Below are 25,289 nucleotides of genomic sequence, written 5' to 3'. Positions count from 1 at the left end.
TTTGCCACCATTGTTACATTTCTTTTATAATGAGGGCATTTTTAGTCATCTTATAGATGTCCAATTGCAGGATAGCACAAATACTGACATGTTTAGGATATGTATCATCTTATTCAAAGACATTAGCTCTCTTTTTCATTGTCTTCTTCTGCCACAAAGATAATAATTCATCAGTACCTTTCTTTTCTTCTCCCTCAATGATTCTTTTCATAACCTTAACCTTAACAATCTCCATTTCATCAACTTTGTCGTTTTTTCTTGCTAGGCCTGAAAGAGATGGAACTGCCACTGAAGTGGATGCTGTCTGCACTCACCACACTGCTCCCATGGGCTTTCAGCTGGACAGAGAGAAGCTATACTGGGAACTGAGCCAGAACACCCATGGTGTCACCCAGCTGGGATCCTTCACTTTAGAAAAGGACAGTCTGTACATCAATGGTGAGCAACCTTGTAGGAATCATAAGCTGAAGCAGAGAATATTACTCTAAGAGAAGTGGGCTTTCTGCTTAATCACAGGACCCTTCCTATACACAATCCTAAATCTGCGCAACCACCTGCTGACATAACAGCACATATCAGCGTTGGAGTAACCAAGTCCTTCTCTTTTCTCTGCATCACTGCATTACAAAGGCATTATGTGTACAACGGTCTATCCTACAAAAGCCTCCTCTAGCCACATCAAGGACCATCTCTGGTAGAAGCCAATGGTGGTTCAATAGTGGTTCCAGTCTGAGGCTGTTTATTGTTATGTTTATCGTTTTGTTTAAATTGAGATATATCTTGCTTATGTATCTGAAGCTGGACTAGATCTAACAATGCAACCTGCCTGGTCTGTTCTCAAACTGGTAATTCTGCTTCAACCTCTCTTGAGTGTTGGGTTTAGCAGTATTTACTCATACCTGTAAATCTCATATCTCTGTGGAGCAAAAATGTCACTATCATTCTTGCTATGCTTCAGGCCATATTCTCTGAGTCTTAGTTCCATTAGAAGCTTTCATGTGAAATTTGAAGCCACCAGGACTGGTGGCTTATGACTGTAATCCCTGAGTTTGTCCTGTAAGTTCAGGAGTCTTGGTTTGATCATTAGGGCATTAAGGAAGATAAGAGAAGGTAAGGAACAGAGAAGGAAAGAGGAGAAAAAAAAAAAACCTCAGAAGAAATGAGAAGCATTTCTCAGGTGTGGTGGCCTCTGTTCACAATCATAGCACTTCAAAGATTAGATGGAAGGTTTTCTTTGAGATTGTGCTCAGCCTGGATTACATAGAGAATTCAAGGCCAGCCTGGGCTGCAGAATAAGACTCTATCTGAAATAAAACAAAGATTCCATCTGAACCCAAAGTTAGATCTATCATTTCCCTCCCCATCCATGCCACAAAGTCCCTGATGGACTTGGAAACAACAGTTTCTGAGTGAATGTGGTAGAAACTGGCATGTGTTTGTTTTACCAAATAAATTGTAAATTCATGAGAACAGAGATGGTTCTCTTGATGACACCTAGATTTTAGGTGTTTCACTGTGTAGATTTGAAGTCTCAGCAGAGGAAGGACTGATAGGTCTCACCTATGTCATAACCATTTCTGTCCCTACATCCTGATTTTCTCCTCTTCTCATTGCAGGTTTTTCACATAGAACAACTTTGGCTTCGACTCCCTACAGTGAGTACTTAAAAGCCTGATGGTTGGATTCACCACACCCTAAGGGAACAGCAGCTGATCTATCCCCCTACAGAGTCCAAGGTCATGAAGGGGAAAAATACATTAAAAGCTGGAGGCTCACACCCACTATGTCCCAATTTGGGAAGCAAAAATGTTCTCTGCTGACATTCGTGTGCTACTTCTAATGCCATTTTTCACTCCAATCCTTTTCTTCTCAGCTCCTGTGACATCCTTTGTGTCTTACACAGAGACCTACACCACACCACCCATCCACACAACAGGTAGGTCACCTGAAAGACAGGACTTTGGAGATGATCAAGACAACTCAGAATGAGCCAGGCAGGGAGACACACACCTTTATTTCCAGCACTCAGGGAGCAAAGTCAGGGGGATTGCTATAAGTATGAGGACAGCCAGGATTCGAGGAAAGGCAAGGCTACACAGGGAAACATGTCCCTGAAAATTAAAAAAAATGAAAAAACAAAACCAAAAAAACAAAAAAGTAACTCAGAACATTAATGGGTGCTTATTGGTCTGTGAATTTTTCATAGGCAGGAGAGAAGCGACCCTCAAATCTCCAGTCCTGTCAATCTTGGACAACTCATTTATTCTCTCAATGCCTCCATTTCCTCAACTACCAAATGATATATTTATGTAAAACTTCACACTAAGACTGAAATGGTCACTCTTTAATGCCACCACTTGTTGCTCAGTAGTGAAAAGTTTACATTAACATACCCAAGCCCAGGGTTTGCAAGTATTTTAATTTGTGTGTATGTGTGTGTATGTGTGTGTGTTTGGTAATGTCTAGCTAAACTGTCGCTCACTAATTCAGCTTGACTATCATCTGGCCAACAAGTGTCAAAGAGCCTCTTGTCTCTGTCTGTCCAGTACTGAGATCACAGTAATATAGTGTAGCACCACACTCAGCTTTTTACATGCTTACTGAGATTCTGAAATCAGGTTGTTATTTTGTGAGACAATCACTGGACTGACTGAGCCATCTCCACAGCCCCTTAGTTTTCAACAGAAGAAAACTGAGAGTAGCATAGACCTGAAAAATGCCATGTGGTAGAAGGTGATGTTCTGAAGTGTGGACTGGCTCTATTTCATCCAAGTTGCAGAATCCCAAAGGCACCTTTCTCATTCCTTGTATTGAACTTGCTGAGGGTTCTGAAAGAGCAGTCACCATCTTTATCTCATTGTTCTGTTGTTTTACATCATTGAATGCGCAAGGGTTGAGGCTCAAGTTGAACACAGAGGCAGATGGTGATTTAGGATAAAGGACTCTTTAGAAAGCTAGTTAGTACCATGGAGGGATAGCATTGTGGTGGTTCTGAGGCGAGATCAGGCACATGATGCAGAGTGAGGATCCTTTCTTAGAGATCTCAGAGAACGGAGGTGATTTCCTGTATTCAGGCTGATGCCTAATATGAGGGAAGAAGGGACCTTGCATTTCCAGGAAGGAAAGTGTGGCTCTTAGGATGTGGAGGAAGTGAGCAGGAGGGGCACATAGAGGTTCAGGTGTAGCAAGAATACAGGTTGAGTCACCACTAGTAGTGCTCTAAATGTTTTGAATGTGACATTCTGAGATGAGAGACCTTCCTGGAAATGGGGTTCGGATAATGCCTGATACTCTCTTGGACTATAGGAACCTGATGGGATTACAATTTTACAGAGGGTGGGCAGGAGACATGACTCAGAATTTAAGAGCACTGGCTGTTCTTCTGAAGGTCTTGAATTCAACTCCCTGCAACCACATGGTGGCTCACAAACATTTAGAGTGAGATCTGGCACACAGGCGCCCATGCAGGCAGAATACTGTATAAATAATAAATAAATACATCTTAAAATAGAAACAAACAAATAAACATACAAAAAACACAATCAGTTCCATTACAGTGACTGTAAGAAAGAAGCTGCTTCAGGTGGGTAGAGCATGAAGAGCAGTGTGGTCTGGATTCCAGCAAAGACCTTCTACTTCCAGTGTATACTTATCACTGAACACTCTGGAAAATTGAGATCGCACTATGACCTGGACTTGTTCATGGTCCCTGGAAAGGGGTAAAAGAGAAAAGGCTGGGGCTGCAAAACTTGGTTTGACTCAGGTTGTGCCATTTGGAGATTGTGTAAGTATGTAATTTACCCTTGGCTCAGATCTATCAAATCGTCTTCCTGAAGCCATTTCTCACCAAATCCATGTCTTCAATTTAAGAAAGGCATGTAAGATGGAGTATAAGCCCAATATAACACATATATTTCTTCAAATAATTTTCTCCTCTATTGTGTACATGTGTGTGGATGTGTGTACATATGTGTGTGTGTATGTGTGTGTTTGTGTGTCTATGTCTGTGAGCATACACACATACACAGGGCAGAACAGGAAGGCTTACATGTATGGACATATGACAGTGGATGCTAAAGGCCAACCTTAGGTATTATTTTTAGGCATCATGAACAGTTCATTTTGAGACAAGATGTCTAGCTAGGCTTGACCTCCCTAAGTTGGAGAAGTCATTGTAAATGAACCACAGAAATCCACCTATTATCACCTCCCCAACACTGACTCACACGTGTGTACCACAGCAATCTGGCCTTTTTGTGGATAGATTTGGAATCATGCTGTGGCACAGATTCCTGACCTTAGTGATTATGATATTTCCCTAGTCCACTCTCTGCTTTTAAACATATTTTTAAATTATTTTTTATTTGTGGTATATATGCACATTAATGTATGTACATGAACCATGAATGTTGAGATCAGAGGAAAGGACAAAAAAGAATTAGCTCTTTATTTCTACTGCATGTATCATGGGTATCAAACTCAGCTCATCAGGCAAATGACTTTCCTAATTCATATCACATAACCTAAATCCCATACCTTTATTTTTTTAAAAAAATCAATAAGTACATGTTTTACAGAACAGCAAGTGGGTTAAGTGAATACTCAGCCAATAAAGATGTTTTTTAGAATTTTTATCAACGCAGGGTCTGATGTGTGTACTAAACTCCATAGAAAAATCCCACTCATGCCTGGAACATGACATATGGTCCTGGATCTACTAACAGGTTTCCCTGGGGAAGATTGGATGTTTGGGGGAAGACACTGCAGTGCTGGTAGATGCCTAAATTACAGAGAAACCAGCCTCTCAGAATATCTTTCTCCTACCCCTACTGTAGTGCCAGTCTCTCCTCTAGTGCCTTTCACCATCAACTTCACCATCACTAACCTCAAGTATGAGGAGGGCATGAGTCACCATGGGTCCTGGAAGTTCAATGCCACTGAGAGAATCCTACAAAGACTGGTAAGGGCTCTGTGCAGTAGATGCAGAATTCCCCTGAGAGGTAAGCCTCACCTAGCAGCTTGGGCTACACCCTGCAAGAAGGCCATGCCTACCTCAACCTTGCTCTTCACATTCCAGCATTGTGCAGAGAGGCTAGCTCCAAACCTCTCAAAGACAGTCTCTGTTCCCTTAGCTCTTGTATTGACAGCCTTCTCTTCCCCACAGCTCTGGCCTTTGTTCAATAAAACCAGTATCAGCCTCCTGTATTCTGACTGCAGACTGGCCTTGCTCAGGTAAGTCCTAACAAGAACCATCCAGAGATCCTCAGGGTGTCCCAGACCCAAAGTGTGCTTGGCCTCCTTCCTTTTGTCCTGTCAGTACTTTGCCCATGTGGGTAAATCAGGAAGCACTGGATGCAGCAGCCAATGTGTCTCCTCGTGATATAAGCTCCACTTCAGTGACCCCCAAAGCCTGCAGACCATCATCAGGATGTTGAACTTTTCTTGTTCATCCACTCTGAGCTCCCACCTTCATTCCCTCATAGTGGAATAAAGGGGAACTTCCTTGGAGCTTTGAATTCTGTCCCTAGAAATTCTTTTACTGTATGTTCTAGTATCATTTCTATCACTGTGATAAAAATATTCTGAATAATGTCAAAGTAGAGGGAAAGTGGTTTATTTTAGGTCTAAATTTCAAGTGATGGTTCATAATTATTTTCTGGGAAGTCACAGCTAATCATTGATTGAGACAGTCACATTTCAGCCAAAGCCAAGAGAAGAGAGAAATGAGAGCAGGAATGCTCTCTCACTTGTGAGCTTAATTCTCCCTTTTTACACAGTCCAGGATCCCCTTCCTAGGGTTCAGTGCTGACCACAGTGGGCTAGGTATGTCTGTATTAATTACCTTCATTAAGATCTTTCCCCACAGGTGGACCCAATGTAGATAACCCCTCAGTGAAACTCTCTGTGTTGGTGATTCACGTAGACAGTGAAAGCTAACAAGCATGGCTTTAATGTGTTTCCTTTGCTTTGCTTCCAAAACCCACGTCTGTCTTAAATATGAACTGTCTCTTCCTCACTCATGAGAATGTAGATGAGTGTCTTGCATTCAATAGGAAAACCAAATCTTCACTCTGTCTGCTCTTCACAGAGTGCTAGAAGTCAGTACACTCCGAGAACCGAAGATTGATGTAAAACTCTATAGTAGTCTGTCACACGTCCCACCACTGTTCTTCCTTCCTCTCCTGCCCCATCATCCTAAAATGCTTTCTAGGCAACCCCCCTCTCTCTCTCCCTTTCTTGATTGCTCAGCTTTTTTCTTTATTTTTCAGCATTCATTACCATACCTGAATGTCCTTTGTACTTAAACATTATATAAAAACCCAGATTATATTCAGCTTCTTATTTTCATTATTCACTTTTTAACTATTGAAAGTCTTTTATCCATTAATTAATTTATTTATTAACTTTACATCCTGATTACAGCCTCCCTAAAACCTCAACTGCCAGTCTCAGCCTTAAACTCTTTCCCTCATGCCCACCTCTTTCCTCAGTAAAACACCTCCCCCAATCATGGATACCAAATAGCCCTGACACATCAAGTTGCAGCAGGACAAAGTTAATTCTCTCTCACCAAGGCCAGACAAGAAAGTCCAGCTAGGTGAAAAGAATCTAAACCCTGGCAACTGAGTCAGAGATAGCAACTACGCCAATTGTTAGGGGTCAGTATGTTTACCAAGCTGCATATCCCTTCAATATTTGTATGGCCTCTAGGTCCATCCCATGAATACTCTTAGATTGGTGCTTTAGTCTCTATGAGCTCCATGGGCCCAGGTTAGTTGGCTCTGTAGGTCTTCTTGTGGTGGTCTTGACTCCTCTGGTTCCTCAATCATTCCTATTACTCTTCCACAAGACTTCCCAAGTTTGTTCTACTGTTTGACTGTGCGTCCCTGCATCTGTTTCCATCAGCTGCTGGATGAAGCCTCTGAGAAGACAGTTATGCTAGGCTTCTGTCTGCAAGCATAGCAGAGTATCACAGATAGTGACAGGGGTGTTGGCTCTCTCCTGTGGGGTGAGACTCAATTTGGGCCAGTCATTGGTTGGCCATTCCCTCAATCTCTGCTCCATCTTTTTTTTTTTTTTTTTAGGCTTCAATATTGTTTTAATTCAGGCTTAATAAATGTTCAGTGGCAGGAATTGCATAAACTGGGTTATATAAACTTGATTGTTAATATTGATTTCTAGAAGACCTATAGGTATATCAGTTTCTCTATCAGTTTTAAACAATGTTAATCAAAGATAATGCTACAATTGTTTTTTTTCTTTTGTGTGTATATGTTTTTTTTTTTAAATTACACCTTATTCACTTTGTATCCCCCATAAGTCCCTGCCTCCTCCCCTCCCATTCTCTGCTCCATCTTTAACTCTGTACATATGTACATAAAACAAATCTTGGGTCAAAGATTTTGTGGGTGGATTGGTGTCCCTCTCCCTCCTTTGAGAGTCCTGTCTAGGCAATCACTTTATCATCATTCTTCTCAACTGTCTTTCTCAGGCCTGAGAAAGATGGAGCAGCCACAGGGGTAGATGCCATCTGCACTCACCATCCAGACCCGACTGGAGCTGGAATAGACAATGAACGGGTATTCTGGGAACTGAGCAAGCTGACCCAAGATATCACTCAGCTGGGCCCTTACACCTTAGACAAGAACAGCCTTTACATCAATGGTGAGCCGTGGCCCTCTGTGCTTCAGTGCAGAGCATACATTTCCCCTCCCAGCCTCCACTTCTTCACCCTACTTTCTTCTCACTCTTTCATTATCTCTTCAGGTTATACACATCAGATCCTCTCCATCTCATCTACAAGTGAGTATTCTGAAGCTCACTAAGTCTCTCCTATGCTGTAAGGCCCAGCCCCCACAAAAGAAAAAGAAACAAAACCCCATCTTCTGCTTTTCATCCCTGAAGTCCCTCTCCAACTACAAATGTACCAAAATGTATGTCCTAAAAAGCCTTAAGTCAGGGTGCAGTTATAGCTCAGTAAGGTGCTTGCCCTGGGAATGGAGTTTGATCCATAGGAGCTACATAAAACGCCGGGCATCGTCATATATATTTTTTGTTTTTTGCTTGTCTGTTTGTTTGTTTGTAATCCTGACTCTAGAAGGAGTGCACATGAGGAGACTTGGGGTTTTCTATTCAGCCACCATAACTGAATTGGGGATTCATGGGTCTTCAGAAGGACATTAAATGTGTGTACTGAGCACTGAGCAAGCTGACCAATGTTACTGCCCAGCTGGACATATAGACCTTGGACATAAAACACAGAGTGGACAGTGCTTGAGGAAGAACAATGCCAGAGGGACCAGAGAGATGGGTTGGACCTTAAGAGCATTAGCTGGTCTTCTAGAGGACCTGGGTTCTATTCCAGCTGCCCTCATGATGGCTTACAACCTTCTATAACTAAAGTTCCAGATGACAAGATGTTGGTTTTTTATTTTTTTTAGCTTCCATGAAAACCTGGCATGACATAATACATAGAAAAATATGTAGGAAAAACAGTCATAGTACACATATGAAACAAAATAATTCATAAAAAGGACATCAGCTGTTGTCTTCTGGCTTCCATACACAATGCCATGCATGTGCACACATGAGCACGAAGATGAAAGTTTCAGGCATGAATACTCCCATCCTTTCAAAATGAAAGAATTTTTTGCTCTAACACCTGTAAACTTTTAATCTTCAGCTTCTATGGTGACCACCATTTTTGGCAGGATGACAACCCCTGTCTCCAGCCCCACAGGTAAAAATGCTCATTCAAAGCATGTTCTTAGATTGCAGCAGGCAAAAGGAGGGTTGGAGTAGGCCAGGGACACAACCCAGAACAGCCTAAGACTGACTCTTGATGGATCTCACAAGGGAGTTTCAATTTCCCTAGAATTCCTTAGATGTCAGACCCAACATACTAAGCCATTCTCAAAACTCATCATGAAATATGTAGATAGTGTGTGGCTTTAAATCTTTTCCTAACCTTTTAAAATGGTCAAACCAGAAGGAATTCTAGGTGAGAACTGAAGTATATCATGGCCAAAAAGTATGAAAAACAAACTCAGGGCAAAAGAAGTAGTTCAGCAAACCACATGTCTTGAAGCATGAACACCTGCATTTTATTCCTCAAACCCATGTAAAACTGCCAGGTGTGGTAGTTGGCACTTGTAATTCCAGTACTTAGAGGCAGAGATAGGCAGATCCAAGGGATTCACTGGAAGAATAGTCTGGCATAGGTGGTGAACTCTAGGCCAATGATAGTCTATGTCATGAAAAGGAGATGTATTCCTGAGGGTGAAACCCAATGTTAGTTCTCTGGCTTTCACATCAATGCACATACATGTTAACATGCACTGTCAAATATGCAACATTCATATTGAGATACCATTAAAGAGATTGTCACAAAAAGAGAAATGCTGCATGGTTTTTTCATAGCAAAGATATACACTAGTGAAATACATATAAACAAAAAGGACCAGTAGAAGTTCCTGCAGGTTAGGGAAGGACAAACCCTGATGTTTGATTATTAAGTTATTGATTATTGATGTTTGATTTGGAAATGAAAACATCCTGAAAACTGGTTACACAGAAGCTATGTGTAGCCATCGCTTTGACTATAACAGCCAGTCAAGGTTACAGTGTATACTCCTCACTTCTCTTTTTTGTTACAGGTACACCTCCATCCCTGGTACACTTCACCCTCAATTTCACCATAACCAACCTACGCCATATGGAGGGCATGGGATCCCAAGGATCTGCAATATTCAACAGCACAGAGAGGATCTTGAATCGCCTGGTCAGAACTGTCTCTCACTCCCTCTGTGTCATCTCAGTCTTGTAGGCCTTGGCTCTTAAGGTCATCTTCTCTTTTTTCCACAGCTCCAGCCCATGTTCAGGAACAGCAGTATTGGGCCTTTTTATTCTGGCTGCAAACTCATCTACCTGAGGTAAGAACCAGAGTAGACATGGAGTGTATGCAGATGATCACCAGGGGCGAATCCTAACACCCTGATCTTAGTGTTAGGGGCAGGAGGACACCAACTCCTCTCTAGTCCTTTCCTTTTCAGACTGGTAAGTGTAGACCCCTAAACCTTTCAGGAGACAATGATGTGGGATTCTACTGAGTATTTCCAGTTATTTTTTCTTGTAATTATATTTCTGTTGCTATGATAAAATACTTTGACAAAAAAGCAATATGCATAGGGGAACATTTGGTCTATAGTTCTAGAGTACAGTCCATCATGAGGAGCAGTTAGAGTGGAAAGGGGTTGAGACAACTGGTCACATCTCAGCCGTATTCAAGAGTAAATGAAAATTAAGGCACCCATCTTCCTGCTACCTGCTTGCTAGATTTGTTCATTCTTGCAGGCGCAAATTGGTGCCATTCACAATGGTCTGAGTCTTCCTACATCAATGAGCAGGCAAGAGACATTTTCAAAGACTTGCTGACAAACTGACCTTATCCAGAGAATTCCTCATTAAGACTTTTCCTAGCTAACTGCAGTTTCTGTCACATTGACATTTAAAATTGACAATATTGGTCTGAAACTGTTGAATGATTTCATACATAAAAATAAACCAAAGCCCTTGGAGAAATATATCTGTATCAAACAGTGATAAGACTTAAGCCAGATATGCAGAAACCTTTTTTTACCACCATAGTTACATTTCTTTTATAATGAGAGCATTTTTAGTCATCTTATAGATGTCATATTGCAGGATAGCACAAATACTGACATGTTTAAGATCTGTATCATCTTTTTCAAAGACATTAGCTCTCTTATTCATTGTCTTCTTCTGCCACAAAGGGAATATTTCATCAGTAGTCCCTCTTCTCTTCTCCCACAAGGATTCTTTCCTGAACCTCAAACTTACAATCTACATTTCATCATCTTTGTCACTTTTTCTTGCTAGGCCTGAGAAAGATGGAACAGCCACTGGCGTGGATGCTGTCTGCACTCACCACTCTGCTCCCATGGGCTTTCAGCTGGACAGAGAGAAGCTGTACTGGGAACTGAGCCAGAACACCCATGGTGTCACCCAGCTGGGATCCTTCACTTTAGAAAAGGACAGTCTGTACATCAATGGTGAGCAACCTTGTGGAATCATAAGCTGAAAGAGAGAATATTACTCTAAGAGAAGTGGGCTTTCTGCTTAATCACAGGACCCTTCCTATACACAATCCTAAATCTGCATAACCACCAAGTGACTGAACAGCACACATTAGCCTGGGAGTAACCAAGTCCTTGTCTTTTCTCTGCATCACTGCATTAGGAAGGCATTATCTGAACACGTGCATATCCTACAAAAGCCTTCCTCTACCACATCAAAGACCATCTCTGGCAGAAGCCAATGATGGTTCAATAGTGGTTCCAGTCTGAGGCTGTTTATTGTTATGGTTATCGTTTTGTTTAAATTGAGATACATCTTGCTTATGTATCTGAAGCTGGCTTAGAGCTAAGAATTCAACCTGCCTGGTCTGTTCTCAAACTGGTAATTCTGCTTCAACCTATCTTGAGTGTTGGGCTTAGCAGTATTTACTCATACCTAGAAATCTCATATCTCTGCTGAGCAAAAGTGTCACTGTCATACTTGCTATGCATCTCGCGATATTCTCTGAGCCATAGTTCCATCAGAAGCTTTCATGTGAAACTTGAATCCACCAGGAGTGGTGGCTCATGACTGTAATCCCTGAGTTTGTCCTGTAAGTTCTGGAGTCTTGGTTTGATCATTAGGGCATTAAGGAAGATAAGAGAAGGTAAGGAACAGAGAAGGAAAGAGAAGGAGAAAAAAAATAAAAAAAAAAAAAACAGAAGAAATGAGAAGGATTTCTCAGGTATGGTGGCCTCTGTTCACAATCATAGCACTTCAAAGATTAGATGGAAGGTTTTCTTTGAGATTGTGCTCAGCCTGGATTACATACAGAATTCAAGGCCTGCCTGGGCTGCAGAATAATACTCTATCTGAAACAAAACAAAGATTCCATCTCAACCCAAAGTTGGATCTATCATTTCCCTCCCCATCCATGCCACAAAGTCCCCGATGGACTTGAAAACAACAGTTTCTGAGTGAATGTGGTAGAAACTGGCATGTGTTTGTTTTACCAAATAAATTGTAAATTCATGAGAACAGAGATGGTTGTATTGATGACACTTAGATTGTAGGTGTTTCACTGTGTAGATCTGAAGTCTCAGCTGGAGAAAGGACTGATGGGTCTCAGTTATGCCATAAACATTTCTGTCCCTACATCCTGATTTTTTCTTGTTTCATTGCAGGTTTTTCACATAGAACAACCTTAGCTTCGACTCCCCACAGTAAGTACTTAAAAGCCTGATGGTTGGATTCACCACACCCTAAGGGAACAGCAGCTGATCTATCCCCCTACTGAGTCCAAGGTCATGAAGGGGAAAAATAAATTAAAAGCTGGAGACTCACACCCACTATGTCCCAATTTGTGAAGCAAAGATGCTCTCTGGTGACATTCATGTGTTACTTCTAATGCCATTTTTCACTCCAATCCATTTCTTATCAGCTCCTGTGACATCCTTTGTGTCTTACACAGAGACCTCCACCACACCACCCATCCACACAACAGGTAGGTCACCTGAAAGACAGGACTTTGGAGATGATGAAGACAACTCAGAATGAGCCAGGGAGGGTGACACACACCTTTATTCCCAGCACTCAGGGAGGCAAAATCAGGGGGATTGCTGTAAGTATAAGGACAGCCAGGATTCGAGGAGAGGCAAGGCTACACAGAGAAACATGTCACAGAAAAAAAAAGTAACTCAGAATGTTAATGGGTGCTTATTGGTCTGTGAATTTTTCATAGGCAGGAGATGAATGACCCTCCATTCTCCAGTCCTGTCAATCTTGGACAACTCATTTATCCTCTCAGTGCCTCAGTTTCCTGAACTCCAATATGATACATTTATTTAAACCTTCACAGTAAGACTGAAATGGTCACTCTTTAATCCCACCACTTGTTGTTCAGTAGTGAAAAGTTTACATTAACATACACAAGCCCAGGGTTTGCAAGTATTTTAATTTGTGTATATGTGTGTGTGAGTGTGTGTATGTTTGGTAATGTCTAGCTAAACTGTCGCTCACTAATTCAGCTTGACTATCATCTGGCCAACAAGTGTCAAAGAGCCTCTTGTCTCTGTCTGTCCAGTACTGAGATCACAGTAATATAGTGTAGCACCACACTCAGCTTTTTACATGCTTACTGAGATTCTGAAATCAGGTTGTTATTTTGTGAGACAATCACTGGACTGACTGAGCCATCTCCACAGCCCCTTAGTTTTCAACAGAAGAAAACTGAGAGTAGCATAGACCTGAAAAATGCCATGTGGTAGAAGGTGATGTTCTGAAGTGTGGACTGGCTCTATTTCATCCAAGTTGCAGAATCCCAAAGGCACCTTTCTCATTCCTTGTATTGAACTTGCTGAGGGTTCTGAAAGAGCAGTCACCATCTTTATCTCATTATTCTCTTGTTTTACATCATTGAATGTGCAAGATTCGAGGCTCAAGGGGAACACAGAGGCAGATGGTGATTTGAAATAAGAGACTCTTTAGAAGGCTAGTTAGTACCATGGAGGGATAGCATTGTGGTGGTTCTGAGGCGAGATCAGGCACATGAGGCAACGTGAGGATCCTTTCTTAGAGATCTCAGAGAAGGGAGGTGATTTCCTGTATTCAGGCTGATGCCTAATGTGAGGGAAGAAGGGACCTTGCATTTCCAGGAAGGAATGTGTGGCACTTACGATGTGGAGGAAGTGAGCAAGAGGGGCACATAGAGTTTCAGATGTAGCTGGTATATGGGTTGAGTCACCACTAGTAGTGCTCTAAATGTTTTGAATGTGACATTCTGAGATCAGAGACCTTCCTAGAAATAGGGTTGGGATAATGCTTGATACTCTTTTGGAATATAGGAACCTGGTGGGATTACAATTTTACAGAGTGTGGGCAGGAAACATGGTTCAGAATTTAAGAGCACTGGCTGTTCTTCTGAAGGTCTTGAGTTCAACTCCCTGCAACCACATGGTGGTTCACAAACATTTAGAGTGAGATCTGGCTCGCAGGTGCCCATGAAGGCAGAATACTGTATAAATAATAAATAAATACATCTTAAAATAGAAACAAACAAATAAACAAAACAAAAAAAAAACACAATCAGTTCCATTACAGTGACTGTAAGAAAGAAGCTGCTTCAGGTGGGTAGAGCCTAAAGAGCAGTGTGGTCTGGATTCCAGCAAAGACCTTCTACTTCCAGTGTATACTTATCACTGAACACTCTGGAAAATTCAGATCTCACTATGACTTGGACTTGTTCATGGTCCCTGGAAAGGGGTAAAAGAGAAAAGGCTGGGGCTGCAAAGACTTGGTTTGACTCAGGTTGTGCCATTTGGAGATTGTATAAGTATGTAATTTACCCTTGGCTCAGATCTATCAAATCATCTTCCTGAAGCCATTTCTCACCAAATCCATTTCTTCAATTTAAGAAAGGCATGTAAAATGGAGTATAAGTTCAATGTAACCCATATGTTTCTTTAAATAATTTTCTCCTCTCTTGTGTGCATGTGTGTGGATGTGTGTACATATGTGTGTGTATGTGTGTGTTTGTGTGTCTATGTCTGTGAGCATACACACATACACAGGGCAGAACAGGATGGCTTACATGTATATACAGTGGATGCCTTTAGCATATATGACAGTGGATGCTAAAGGTCAACCTTAGGTATTATTTTTAGGCATCATGAACAGTTCGAGACAAGATGTTTAGCTAGGCTTGACCTCCCTAAGTTGGAGAAGCCATTGTAAATGAATCACAGAAATCCACCTATTATCACCTCCCCAACACTGACTCACACGTGTGTACCACAGCAATCTGGCCTTTTTGTGGATAGATTTGGAATCATGCCCTGGCACTGATTCCTGACTTTAGTGATTATGATATCTCCCTAGTCCACTCTCTGCCTTTAAACATATTTTTAAATTATTTTTTATTTATGGTATATGTGCACATTAATGTATGTGCATGAACCATGAATGTTGAGATCAGAGGAAAGGACAAAAAAGAATTGGCTCTTTATTTCTACTGCATGTATCATGGGTATCAAACTCAGCTCATCAGGCAAATAACTTTCCTAAATCATATCACGTAACCTAAATCCTATAAATTTATTTTTTTTAAAAAAATCAATATGTACATGTTTTGCAGAACAGCAAGTGGGTTAAGTGAATACTCAGACAATAAAGATGTTTTTTAGAATTTTTATCAACGCAGGGTCTGATGTGTGTACTAAACCCCATAGACAAATCCCACTCATGCCTGGAACATGACAAATGGTGCTGGATCTACTCACTGATTTCCCTGGAGATGATGGGTTGTTTGGGGGAAGACACGGTAGTGCTGGTAGATGCCTAAATTACAGAGAAACCAGCCTCTCAGAATGTCTTTCTCCCACCCCTACTATGGTGCCAGTCTCTCTTCTAGTGCCTTTCACCATCAACTTCACCATCACTAACCTCAAGTATGAGGAGGGCATGAGTCACCATGGGTCCTGGAAGTTCAATGCCACTGAGAGAATCCTACAAAGACTGGTAAGGGCTCTGTGTAGTAGATGCAGAATTCCCCTCAGAGGTAAGCCTCACCTAGCAGCTTGAGCCACACCCTGGAAGAAGTCCACACCTACCTCAACCTTGCTCTTCACATTCCAGCATTGTGCAGAGAGGCTAGCTCCAAACCCCTCAAAGACAGTCTCTGTTCCCTTAGCTCTTGTATTGACAGCCTTCTCTTCCCCACAGCTCTGGCCTTTGTTCAATAAAACCAGTATCAGCCTCCTGTATTCTGACTGCAGACTGGCCTTGCTCAGGTAAGTCCTAATGAGAACCATCCAGAGATCCTCAGGGTGTCCCAGACCCAAAGTGTGCTTGGCCTCCTTCCTTTTGTCCTGTCAGTACTTTGCCCATGTGGGTAAATCAGGAAGCACTGGATGCAGCAGCCAACGTGTCTCCTCGTGATATAAGCTCCACTTCAGTGACCCCCAAAGCCTGCAGACCATCATCAGGATGTTGAACTTTTCTTGTTCATCCACTCTGAGCTCCCACCTTCATTCCCTCATAGTGGAATAAAGGGGAACTTCCCTGGAGCTTTGAATTCTGTCCCTAGAAATTCTTTTACTGTATGTTCTAGTATCATTTCTATCACTGTGATAAAAATATTCTGAATAATGTCAAAGTAGAGGGAAAGTGGTTTATTTTAGGTCTAAATTTCAAGAGATTGTTCATAATTATTTTCTGGGAAGTCACAGCTAATCATTGATTGAGACAGTCACATTTCAGCCACAGCCAAGAGAAGAGAGAAATGAGAGCAGGAATGCTCTCTCACTTGTGAGCTTAATTCTCCCTTTTTACACAGTCCAGGATCCCCTTCCTAGGGTTCAGTGCTGACCACAGTGGGCTAGGTATGTCTGTATTAATTACCTTCATTAAGATCTTTCCCCACAGGTGGACCCAATGTAGATAACCCCTCAGTGAAACTCTCTGTGTTGGTGATTCACGTAGACAGTGAAAGCTAACAAGCATGGCTTTAATGTGTTTCCTTTGCTTTGCTTCCAAAACCCACATCTGTCTTAAATATGAACTGTCTCTTCCTCACTCATGAGAATGTAGATGAGTGTCTTGCATTCAATAGGAAAACAAAATCTTTACTCTGTCTGCTCAGGTTCACAGAGTGCTAGAAGTCAGTACACTCAGAGAACCGAAGACTGATGTAAACTTCTCTACTAGTCTGTCACACGTCCCACCACTGTTCCTCCTTCCTCTCCTGCCCCATCATCCTAAAATGCTTTCTAGACTAACTCTCTCCCTCTCTCTCTCTCTTTTCTCTCTCTGTCTGTCCTCATTGCTCAGTTTTTTTCTTTATTTTTCAGCATTTATTACCATATCTGAATGTCCTTTGTACTTAAGAATTATATAAAAACCCAGATTATATTCAGCTTCTTATTTTCATTATTCAATTTTAACTATTGAAAGTCTTTTATCCATTAATTAATTTATTTATTAACTTTACTTCCTGATTAAATCCCCTCTAAAGCGACAACTGCCAGTCTCAACCTAAAACTCTCTCCCACCATGCCCACCTCTCTCCTCAATAAAAAGAATTCCCCCAATCATGGACACCAAATAGCCCTGGCACATCAAGTTGCAGCAGGACAAAGTTAATTCTCTCTTACTAAGGCCAGACAAGGCAATCCAGCTTGGGGAAAATGATCCAAAGGCAGGCAACCGAGTCAGAGATAGCAACTACGCCAATTGTTAGGGGTCCCACATGTTGACCAGGCTGCCCATCCATTCAATATGTGTATGGCTTCTCGGCCCAGACCATGAATACTCTTAGATTGGTGCTTTAGTCTCTATGAGCTCCATGGGCCCAGGTTAGTTGGCTCTGTAGGTCTTCTTGTGGTGGTCTTGACTCCTCTGGTTCCTCAATCATTCCTATTACTCTTCCACAAGACTCCCCAAGTTTGTTCTACTATTTGACTGTGGGTCCCTGCATCTGTTTCCATCAGCTGCTGGATGAAGCCTCTGAGAAGACAGTTATGCTAGGCTTCTGTCTACAAGCATAGCAGAGTATCACAGATAGTGACAGGGATGTTGGCTCTCTCCTGTGGGGTGAGACTCAATTTGGGCCAGTCATTGGTTGGCCATTCCCTCAATCTGTGCTCCATCTTTTTTTTTTTTTTTTTTTTTTTAGGCTTCAATATTTTTTTTTAATTCAGGCTTAATAAATGTTCAGTATCAGGATTTACATAAATTTGGGTTATAGAAACTTGATTGTTAATATTGATTTCTAGAAGACCTATAGTTATATCAGTTTCTCTATCAGTTTAAAATAATGTTAATCAAAGATAATGCTACAATTGCTTTCATTTTTTTTGTGTATATATTTTTTATTGTTTCTAATCACACTTTATTCACTTTGTATCCCACATAAGCCCCTCCCTTCTCCCCTTCCATTTTCTGCTCCATCTTTAACCATGTACATATATACATAAAACAAATCTTGGGTCAAAGATTTTGTGGGTGGATTTGTGTCACCTTACTTCCATTGAGAGTCCTGTCTAGGCAATATCTTTATCATCATTCTCCTCAACTGTCCTTCTCAGGCCTGAGAAAGATGGAGCAGCCACAGGGGTGGATGCCATCTGCACTCACCATCCAGACCCAACTGGAGCTGGACTAGACAATGAACGGGTATTCTGGGAACTGAGCAAGCTGACCCAAGATATCACTCAGCTGGGCCCTTACACCTTAGACAAGAACAGCCTTTACATCAATGGTGAGCCGTGGCCCTCTGTGCTTCAGTGCAGAGCATACATTTCCCCTCCCAGCCTCCACTTCTTCACCCTACTTTCTTCTCACTCTTTCATTATCTCTTCAGGTTATACACATCAGATCCTCTCCATCTCATCTACAAGTGAGTATTCTGAAGCTCACTAAGTCTCTCCTATGCTGTAAGGCCCAGCCCCCACAAAAGAAAAAGAAACAAAACCCCATCATCTGCTTTTCATCCCTGAAGTCCCTCTCCAACTACAAATGCACCAAAATGTATGTCCTAAAAAGCCTTAAGTCAGGCTGCAGTTATAGCTCAGTAAGGTGCTTGCCCTGGGAATGGAGTTTGATCCATAGGAGCTACATAAAATGCCAGGCATCATTGTACATGTGTTTTGTTTGTCTGTTTGTAATCCTGACTCTAGAAGGAGTGCACATGAGGATACCTGGGGTTTTCTAGTCAGCCACCATAACTGAATTGGGGATTCATGGGTCTTCAGAAGGACATTAAGTGAGTGTACTGGGCACTGAGCAAGCTGACAACTGTTACTGCCAAGCTGGACATATAGACCTTGGACATAAAACACAGAGTGGACTGTGCTTGAGGAAAAACAATGCCAGAGGGACTTGAGAGATGGGTTGGACCTTAAGAGCATTAGCTGGTCTTCTAGAGGATCTGGGTTCTATTCCAGGTGCCCTCATGATGGCTTACAACCTTCTATAACTACAGTTCCAAAGGACAGGATGCTCTTTTTTTAGCCGCCATGACAACTTGGGATGACATACTACATAGAAACACATGTAGGAAAAACACTCATAGTACACACATGAAACAAAATAATTCATAAAAAGGACATCAGCTGTTGTCTTCTGGCTTCCATACACAATGCCGTGCATGTGCACACATGAGCACGAAGATGAAAGTTTCAGACATGAATACTCCCATCCTTTCAAAATGAAAGAATTTTTCGCTCTAAACACCTATAAGCTTTTAATCTTCAGCTTCAATGGTGACCACCACTTCTTGCAGGATGACAACCCCTGTCTCCAGCCCCCCAGGTAAAAATGCTCTTTCAAACATGTTCTTAAACAGCATCAGGCAAAAGGAGGGTTGGAGTAGGCCAGGGACACAACCCAGAACAGCCTAAGACTGACTCTTGATGGATCTCACAAGGGAGTTTCAATTTCCCTGGGAATTCCTTAGATGTCAGACCCAATGTCCTAAGCCATTCTCAAAACTCATCATAAAATATGTAGATGGTGTGTGGCTTTAAATCATTTCCTAACCTATTAAAAAGGTCAAACCAGAAGGAATTCTAGGTGAGAACTGAAGTGTATCATGGCCAAAATGTATGAAAAACAAACTCAGGGCAAAAGAAGTAGCTCAGGAAACCACATGGCTTGAAGCATGAAGACCTGCATTTTATTCCTCAAACCCATGTAAAACTGCCAGGTGTGGTAGTTAGCACTTGTAATTCCATTATTTAGAGGCAGAGATAGGCAGATCAAAGGGATTCACTGGATGGATAGTCTGGCATAAGTGGTGAGCTCTAGGCCAATGATCATCTATGTCATGAAAACGAGATGTGTTCCTGAGGGTGAAACCCAATGTTAGTTCTCTGGCTTTCACATCCATGCACATACATGATAACATGTACTGTCATATATGCAACATTCATATTGAGATACCATTAAAGAAATTGTCACAAAAAGGAAATGCTGCATGGTTTTTTCATAGCAAAGATATACACTAGTGAAATACACATAAACAAAAAGGACCAGTAGAAGTTGCTGCAGGTTAGAGAAGGACAAATCCCTGCTGATTGATTATTGAGTTTTAGTTTTGGAAGATGAAAAGGTCCTGAGGACTGGTTACACAGAAGCTATATGCAGCCATCGCTTTGACTATAACAGCCAGTCAAGGTTACAGTGTATACTCTTCACTTCTCTTTTTTGTTACAGGTACACCTCTATCCCTGGTACCCTTCACCCTCAATTTCACCATAACCAACCTACGCCATATGGAGGGCATGGGATCCCAAGGATCTGCAATATTCAACAGCACAGAGAGGATCTTGAATCGCCTGGTCAGAACTCTCTCTGACTCACTCTTTGTCATCTCAGTTTTGTAGGCCTTGGCTCTTAAGGTCATCTTCTCTTTTTTCCACAGCTCAAGCCCATGTTCAGGAACAGCAGTATTGGGCCTTTTTATTCTGGCTGCAGACTGATCTCTCTGAGGTAAGAACTCCAGAGTAGACATGGAGTGTATGCAGAAGATCACCAGGGGCTGACTCCTAACACCCTCCTCCTAGTGTTAGGGGTAGGTGAACATCAACTCCTCTCTAGTCCTTTTCTTTTCAGACTGGGAAATGTAGACCCCTATCCCTTTCATGAGACAACCATGTGTGATTATACTGAGAATTTCCAGTCAACTTTTCTTATACTTTTATTTCTGTTGCTATGATAAAATACTCTGACAAAAAAAGCAATATGTATAAGGAAATATTTGGCCTACAGTTCTAGAGTACAGTCCACCATGAGGAGCAGTTAGAGTGGAAAGGTCGTGAGACAACTGTCACCTCTTGCCCATATTGAAGAACAAGAGAAAATTGAGGCACTCATCTCCCTGCTGCCTGCTTGCTAGCTTTTTTCATTCTTGCAGGCTGAAAATTGGTGCCATTCACAATGGTCTGAGTCTTCCTACATCAATGAACAGGCAAGAGGCATTTTCATAGACTAGCTGACAAACTGACCTTATCAAGAGAATTCCTCATTAAGACTTTCCCTAGCTAACTGCAGTTTCTGTCACATTGACATTTAAAATTGACTATATTGGTCTGAAACTTGTTGACTAATTTCACACTTAATAATAGGCAAAGCGCTGTAGAGAAATATATCTGTATCAACCAATGGTTGAATAAGACTTAAGCCAGATTTGCAGATTCCTTTTTTCACTCCCATTGTTACATTACTTTTATAATGAGGGCATTTGCAGTCATGTTATACGTGTCATATTGCAGGATAGCACAAATACTGACATGTGTAGGATCTGTATCATCTTTTTCAAAGACATTAGCTCTCTTATTGTCTTCTTCTGCCCCAAAGGACATTAATTCATCGGTAGCCCCACATCTCTTTTCCCTCAATGATTCTTTTCTGAACCTCAACCTTGCAATCCTTATTTCATCATCTTTGTCACTTTTTCTTGCTAGGTCTGTGAAAGATGGAACAGCCACTGGAGTGGATGCTGTCTGCACTCACCACTCTGCTCCCATGGGCTTTCAGCTGGACAGAGAGAAGCTGTACTGGGAACTGAGCCAGAACACCCATGGTGTCACCCAGCTGGGATCCTTCACTTTAGAAAAGGACAGTCTGTACATCAATGGTGAGCAACCTTGTGGAATCATAAGCTGAAGCAGAGAATGCTACTCTAAGAGAAGTGGGCTTTCTGCTTAATCACAGGACCCTTCCTATACACAATCCTAAATCTGCGGAACCACCAAGTGACTGAACAGCACACATCAGCCTTGGAGTAACCACATCCTACTCTTTTCTCTGCATCACTGCATTACAAAGGCATTATCTGAACATGGGTTTATCCTTCAAAAGCCTCCTCTAGACACATCAAGGACCATCTATGGTAGATTTCAATGGTGGTTCAATAGTGGTTCCAGGCTGAGGGTGTTTGTTGTTATGTTTATTGTTTGTTTTACTTGAGATACATCTTGCTTATGTATGTGAAGCTGGACTAGAGCTAACAATGCAACCTGCCTGGTCTGTTCTCAAACTGGTAATTCTGCTTCAACCTATCTTGAGTGTTGGGCTTAGCAGTATTTACTCATACCTAGAAATCTCATATCTCTGCTGAGCAAAAGTGTCACTGTCATACTTGCTATGCATCTCGCGATATTCTCTGAGCCATAGTTCCATCAGAAGCTTTCATGTAAAACTTGAATCCACCAGAAGTGGTGGCTCGTGACTGTAATTCCTGAGTTTGTCTTGTATGTTCAAGAGTCTTGGTTTGATCATTAGTGCATTAAGGAAGATAAGAGAAGGTAAGGAACAGAGAAGGAAAGAGAAGGAGAAAAAAAAAAAAACCTCAGAAGAAACAAAAAGCATTTCTCAGGTGTGGTGACCTCTGTTCACAATCACAACTCTTCAAAGATTAGATGGAAGGTTTACATAGAGAATTCAAGGCCAGCCTGGGCTGCAGAATAATACTCTATCTGAAACAAAACAAAGATTCCATCTCAACCCAAAGTTGCATCTATCATTTCCTTCCCCATCCATGCCACAAAGTACCCGATGGACTTGGAAACAACAGTTTCTGAGTGAATGTGGTAGAAACTGGCATGTGTTTGTTTTACCAAGTAAATTGTAAATTCATGACAACAGAGATGGTTCTCTTGATGGCACCTAGATTTTAGGTGTTTCACTGTGTAGATCTGAAGTCTCAGCTGGAGAAAGGACTGATGGGTGTCAGCTATGCCATAAACATTTCTTTCCCTACATCCTGATTTTCTCCTGTTCTCATTGCAGGTTTTTCACATAAAACAACCTCGGCTTCGACTCCCTACAGTGAGTACTTAAAAGCCTGATGGTTGGATTCCCCATACCCTATGGGAACAGCAGCTGATCTATCTACCTATTGAGTCCAAGGTCATGAAAGAGAAAAATAAATTAAAAGCTGGAGGCTCACACCCACTATGTCCCAATTTGGGAAGCAAAGATGCTCTCTGGCGACTTTCATGTGCTACTTCTAATGCCATTTTTTACTCCAATCCTTTTCTTCTCAGCTCCTGTGACATCCTTTGTGCCTTACACAGAGACCTCCACCACACCACCCATCCACACAACAGGTAGGTCACCTGAAAGACAGGATTTTGGAGGTGATCAAGACAATTCAGAATGAGCCAGGCAGAGTGACACACACCTTTATTCCCAGCACTCAGAGAGGCAAAAGCAGGGAGATTGCTGTAGGTATAAGGACAGTCAGGATTCCAGGAGAGGCAATGCTACACAGAGAAACATGTCTAGAAAAATAAAATAAAATAATAAAAAAGTAACTCAGAATGTTAATGGGTGCTTATTCGTCTGTGAACTTTTCATAGGCAGGAGATAAATGACCCTCAAATCTCCAGTGCTATCAATCTTGGACAACTCATTTATTCTCTCAGCCTCAGTTTCCTCAACTCCCAAATGATACATTTATTTAAACCTTCACACTAAGACCGAAATGTCACTCTTTAATGCCACCACTTGTTGCTCAGTAGTGAAAAGTTTACATTAACATACCCAAGCCCAGGATTTGCAAGTATTTTAATTTGTGTGTATGTGTGTGTATGTGTGAGTGTGTGTGTGTGTGTGTGTGTTAATGTCTAGCTAAACTGTTGCTCACTAATTCAGCTTGACTATCATCTGGCCAACAAGTGTCAAAGAGCCTCTTGTCTCTGTCTGTCCAGTACTGAGATTTTAGTTATATCGTGTAGTACCACATTCTGCTTTTTACATGTTTACTGAAAATCTGAAATCAGGTCCTTATGTTTGTGAGAGAAATACTGGACTGACTAGGCCATCTACACAGGCCTTAGTTTTCAACAGAAGAAAACTGAGAGTAGCATAGACCTGAAAAATGCCATGTGGTAGAAGGTGATGTTCTGGAGCATGGACTGGTTCTATTTCATCCCAGTTGCAGAATCCCAAATGCATCCTTCTCATACCTTGTATTGAACTTGCTGAGGGTTCTGAAAGAGCAGACACCATCTTTATCTCATTTTTCTCTTGTTTTACATCATTGAATGCGCAAGGGTTGAGGCTCAAGTTGAACACAGAGGCAGATGGTGATTTGGGATAAAGGACTCTTTAGAAGGCTAGTTAGTATCATGGATGGATAGCATTGTTGTGGTTCTGAGGAGAGATCAGGCACATGAGGCAGAGTGAAGATCCTTTCTTAGAGATCTCAGAGAAGGGAGGTGATTTCCTATATTCAGGCTGATGCCTAGGTTGAGGGAAGAAGGGACCTTGCATTTCCAGGAAGGAATGTGTGGCTCTTACGATGTGGAGGACATGAGCAGGAGGGGCACATAGAGTTTCAGGTGTAGCAAGTATATGGGTTGAGTCACCACTAGTAGTGCTCTAAATGTTTTGAATGTGACATTCTGGGATTAGATACCTTCCTGGAAATGGGGTTGGTGTGATGCCTGATACCCTTTTGGAATATAGGAACCTGATGGGATTACAATTGTAGAGACAGTGGGCAGGAGACATGGCTCAGGGTTTAAGAGCACTGGCTGTTCTTCTGAAGGTCTTGAGTTCAATTCCCTGCAACCACATGGTGGCTCACAGCCATTTCAATTGAGATCTGGCATGCAGGAGCCCATGCAGTCAGAATACTTTATAAATAATAAATAAATAAATCTTAAGATATTTTTAGGCCTCATGAATAGTTCATTTTTGAGACAAGATGTTTAGCTAGGCTTGACCTCACTAAGTTGGAGAAGCCATTGTAAATGAACCACAGAATTCCACCTGTTACTACCTCCCCAACACTGACTCACAAGTGTGTACCACAGCAATCTGGCCTTTTTTGGATGGTTTTGGGATCATGCCCTGGCACTGTTTCTTGAATTTAATAATTAATTTATCTCTCTAGTCCACTCTCTGCCTTTAAACACATTTTTTAAATTATTTTTTATTTGTTGATTGTATGCACAGAAATGCATGTGCATGAACCATGATTGTTGAGATCAGAGGACAGCCCAAAAAAGAATTGGCTCTTTATTTCTACTGCATGTGTCATGGGTATCAAACTCAGCTTATTAGGCAAATGACTTTCCTAATTCATCTTATATAACCTGAACCCTATATCTTTATTTTTTTTAAAAGAGTCAAAATGTACATGAGTTACAGAAAAGCCAGTTGAGCTAAGTGAAACATGGACAATAAAGATGTTTGTTGGAATTTTA

The 25,289-nt window shown here is 41.6% G+C and overlaps 1 protein-coding gene across 1 annotated transcript in view; it reads left to right on the top strand.

Annotated features, from left to right (window-relative positions):
* The window catches only part of LOC110541929 (mucin-16-like), a 168,454-nt gene that overhangs the window by 50,699 nt on the left and 92,466 nt on the right, over positions 1 to 25,289 (top strand). Inside the window, exons 14-16 of the mRNA XM_060382911.1 lie at positions 10,900 to 11,072; positions 22,864 to 22,902; positions 23,121 to 23,183. Coding sequence (XP_060238894.1) covers positions 10,900 to 11,072; positions 22,864 to 22,902; positions 23,121 to 23,183 — 275 coding nt within the window. The remainder of the gene's footprint in view (positions 1 to 10,899; positions 11,073 to 22,863; positions 22,903 to 23,120; positions 23,184 to 25,289) is intronic.

Source organism: Meriones unguiculatus, chromosome 1 (assembly GCF_030254825.1).
Source record: "Meriones unguiculatus strain TT.TT164.6M chromosome 1, Bangor_MerUng_6.1, whole genome shotgun sequence".
Lineage (NCBI taxonomy): Eukaryota > Metazoa > Chordata > Mammalia > Rodentia > Muridae > Meriones > Meriones unguiculatus.
Note: the sequence above shows the minus strand (reverse complement) of the source record. Positions and strands in the feature narration are given on the sequence as shown.